The 2,500-nt window shown below is 45.4% G+C and overlaps 1 protein-coding gene across 1 annotated transcript in view; it reads right to left on the bottom strand.

The window, feature by feature from the left end:
• LOC125042010 (DBH-like monooxygenase protein 1) overlaps positions 1-2,500 on the bottom strand; it is a 13,765-nt gene that overhangs the window by 6,956 nt on the left and 4,309 nt on the right. The window contains 4 exon segments of the mRNA XM_047637470.1: positions 414-591; positions 998-1,086; positions 1,365-1,541; positions 1,543-1,770. Coding sequence (XP_047493426.1) covers positions 414-591; positions 998-1,086; positions 1,365-1,541; positions 1,543-1,770 — 672 coding nt within the window.

The raw sequence follows: 2,500 nt of genomic DNA, 5'->3' as shown, positions 1-2,500 counted from the left end.
TGTGACGTAATGGGAATGGCCACGTTGGCGGTTAGCTGTTTTAATGTATTTATTTATTTATTTATTTATCATTTTTTGGAATATAATACACTAGTTGGCTTTAGATATCTTGTGCTGGGTTGTGTTGTGTTATACATACCCAATTTAAGTACGAATATGTACAATAATAATCGAGGTGGGAGGAATGCATCTGGCAACTCGAAAAATGTTTCCCGCCCACTCAATTCCTGTACATAAGACGTGTAACGCTGATCACCTAACGCCGTCTCGCAAAATTCAATTATTTCTAAAATTTCGATTAATATGTACACCTCTGTTGCTATGACAAGGTGACGTCACGACTTTACCTCTCCATTAAAAAAGAAAAAAAAAAAGACATGGCCTATAGTGATTCCGACATAGGCCTACATTACCCCTATGTACTGATGTTTGGTCTCCCACGCTGGCACCTTCTCCATGTGGCACCAGTAGAAGGTATGGCGTCCAGGGGGCAGCGTGACCTCCTGTCTAACTTGCCATGTCTGGACACTCGAGGACTCGGTTTCCGGGGTTCGAACCGGTCGGTGAAACGGGAGAAGAGCGAGGGCGAATCTGCGGGAGGGAAGAGAATGAGCAGAAGCGAATGTGGGGAAGAGGGAGAGGGTGATTAGGCTGAGCATCAGGGGATGGGGGGTTGAATGAGAATAATCAGCGGGTTTCTTATGAGTAGAGGATGAAGAGCTTGTATGTTTATGTTAAGTGAAGCCTTTTTTTAATCGAGGTTTATGGTTCGATGGGTTTGTAAAGAAGTTATACATATTCTCCATATGTATGTGGTGAGCTCACAAAAAAGCCAGTGGCCCACTTCCAACACTGGTGATCACGCAGTTACAGCAACCCTTGGCCGTGACCCTGTACAATGAGAAAGCGCCCACAGCATTTCGACGGACCATTATCTTCGCCAAGCTGGAATTTCCGGCTCGCATCACTAAGGAAAGGGCTTTGGTGCACAATTTACCTGTTTCCTCGGCGCATTCCGTGGTAGCCCGGAGTGTCCCCGGTTGGATCGGTGTCTCCCCAGGCATAGATCAGCCGCACAGTCTCGTTCTGTAAGGATGAATGTTAATGGCGAGACGGTTGTGCATATTAGGTTGAAGAATTATCTGCTGGTTAATGAGGGACAATACGTTAGAAATTAGAAGAAAAAAAAATATATTCGTCAAAGGAGGGTGGGCGTTGTAGTGTTTATTAGTTAATGGACTGACGGAACAATACATTAGAAATTTAAAAGTAAAGAGAGGTTAATGTATCTCTGTGAATTATCCATAGAGTATTCATCGAAGGAACATATGGATTAGAAAACGAGACAATGACGCCAAACTAACCGTGAGAACGAAGTCCTGACTGTCGCACGTGTTAACGGCCCGTGCCACCACCAGCACAGTGTGGGTGGCGTTTTCACGGGCATGGAGAGCGCGCCAGTCGCCTTTCTGGTCCAGGGGGGGTGTCGTCTCGCCCACACCATGGCGATCTTGCAGGAAGAGACGCCCATCTGCCACCCACGCCTGTCACGATATCCGCCCCTGCCATCCGCCCATTGCCGGAGAACCCGAACCCGATCCAGCCGAGGGTGCGGGCGTGGATCTCCCACACGACTTCCTGACGGAGAGAAACGAGGCCTCTTCTCGCTTCCTCTTCTGTGTGAGGTTCTCTTTGCTCTTGCAGAAACTGATGCTTTGGCACAGCTTTGCAGAAAGGTGTACTGTATGGGTCTTTGTGTTTTTTGTGTACCTACAGACCTATGTATGGGTTTTTATATACTCACAGACCTAAAGACGTTTACATGTTTTTTGTTTTTTCTTTATGCCTATAGACATTTATTTGTTATTTGTGTATGCCTAAAGACCTTTGTATTGTTTTGTGTGCGTAAAGACCGTCGTATCGATTAGGTAATATTGATAAGTGCGGTATAAAGAGAATAGGGGGACAGGGCACAGTTATGATGTTTATGAAACAAATTATCGGTAAATACTTTGGCATAGATCTATTCTAAATTTTGAACACCAGGGCTTGTTGTATCATACTGTAAAAACCTCTGGCATTGCCTTTTTCTTCATTCACGGTTCCTATCAACACAAGTATGATGTCCACTGTGAGAAATGTTGTCTTCACTCACTCAGAGAGAGAGAGAGAGAGAGAGAGAGAGAGAGAGAGAGAGAGAGAGAGAGAGAGAGAGAGAGAGAGAGAGAGAGAGAGAGACTAAAAGAGAAAGGGAGAGAGAGAGAGAAAGAACGAGAGGGAGTAAGACGAAGAGAGAGAGAGAGAGAGAGAGAGAGAGAGAGAGAGAGAGAGAGAGAGAGAGAGAGAGAGAGAGAGAGAGAGAGACTAAAAGAGAAAGGGAGATAGAGAAAAAGAAAGAGAGGGAAAAGACGAAGAGAGAGTGAGAGGGAGAGAGAGAGAGAGAGAGAGAGAGAGAGAGAGAGAGAGAGAGAGAGAGAGACTAAAAGAGAAAGGGAGAGAG

Source organism: Penaeus chinensis, chromosome 31 (genome assembly GCF_019202785.1).
Source record: "Penaeus chinensis breed Huanghai No. 1 chromosome 31, ASM1920278v2, whole genome shotgun sequence".
In the NCBI taxonomy this organism is placed as follows: Eukaryota; Metazoa; Arthropoda; class Malacostraca; order Decapoda; family Penaeidae; genus Penaeus; species Penaeus chinensis.
The sequence above is the reverse complement of the archived record's forward strand: the minus strand, read 5'-3'. Positions and strand labels throughout refer to the sequence as shown.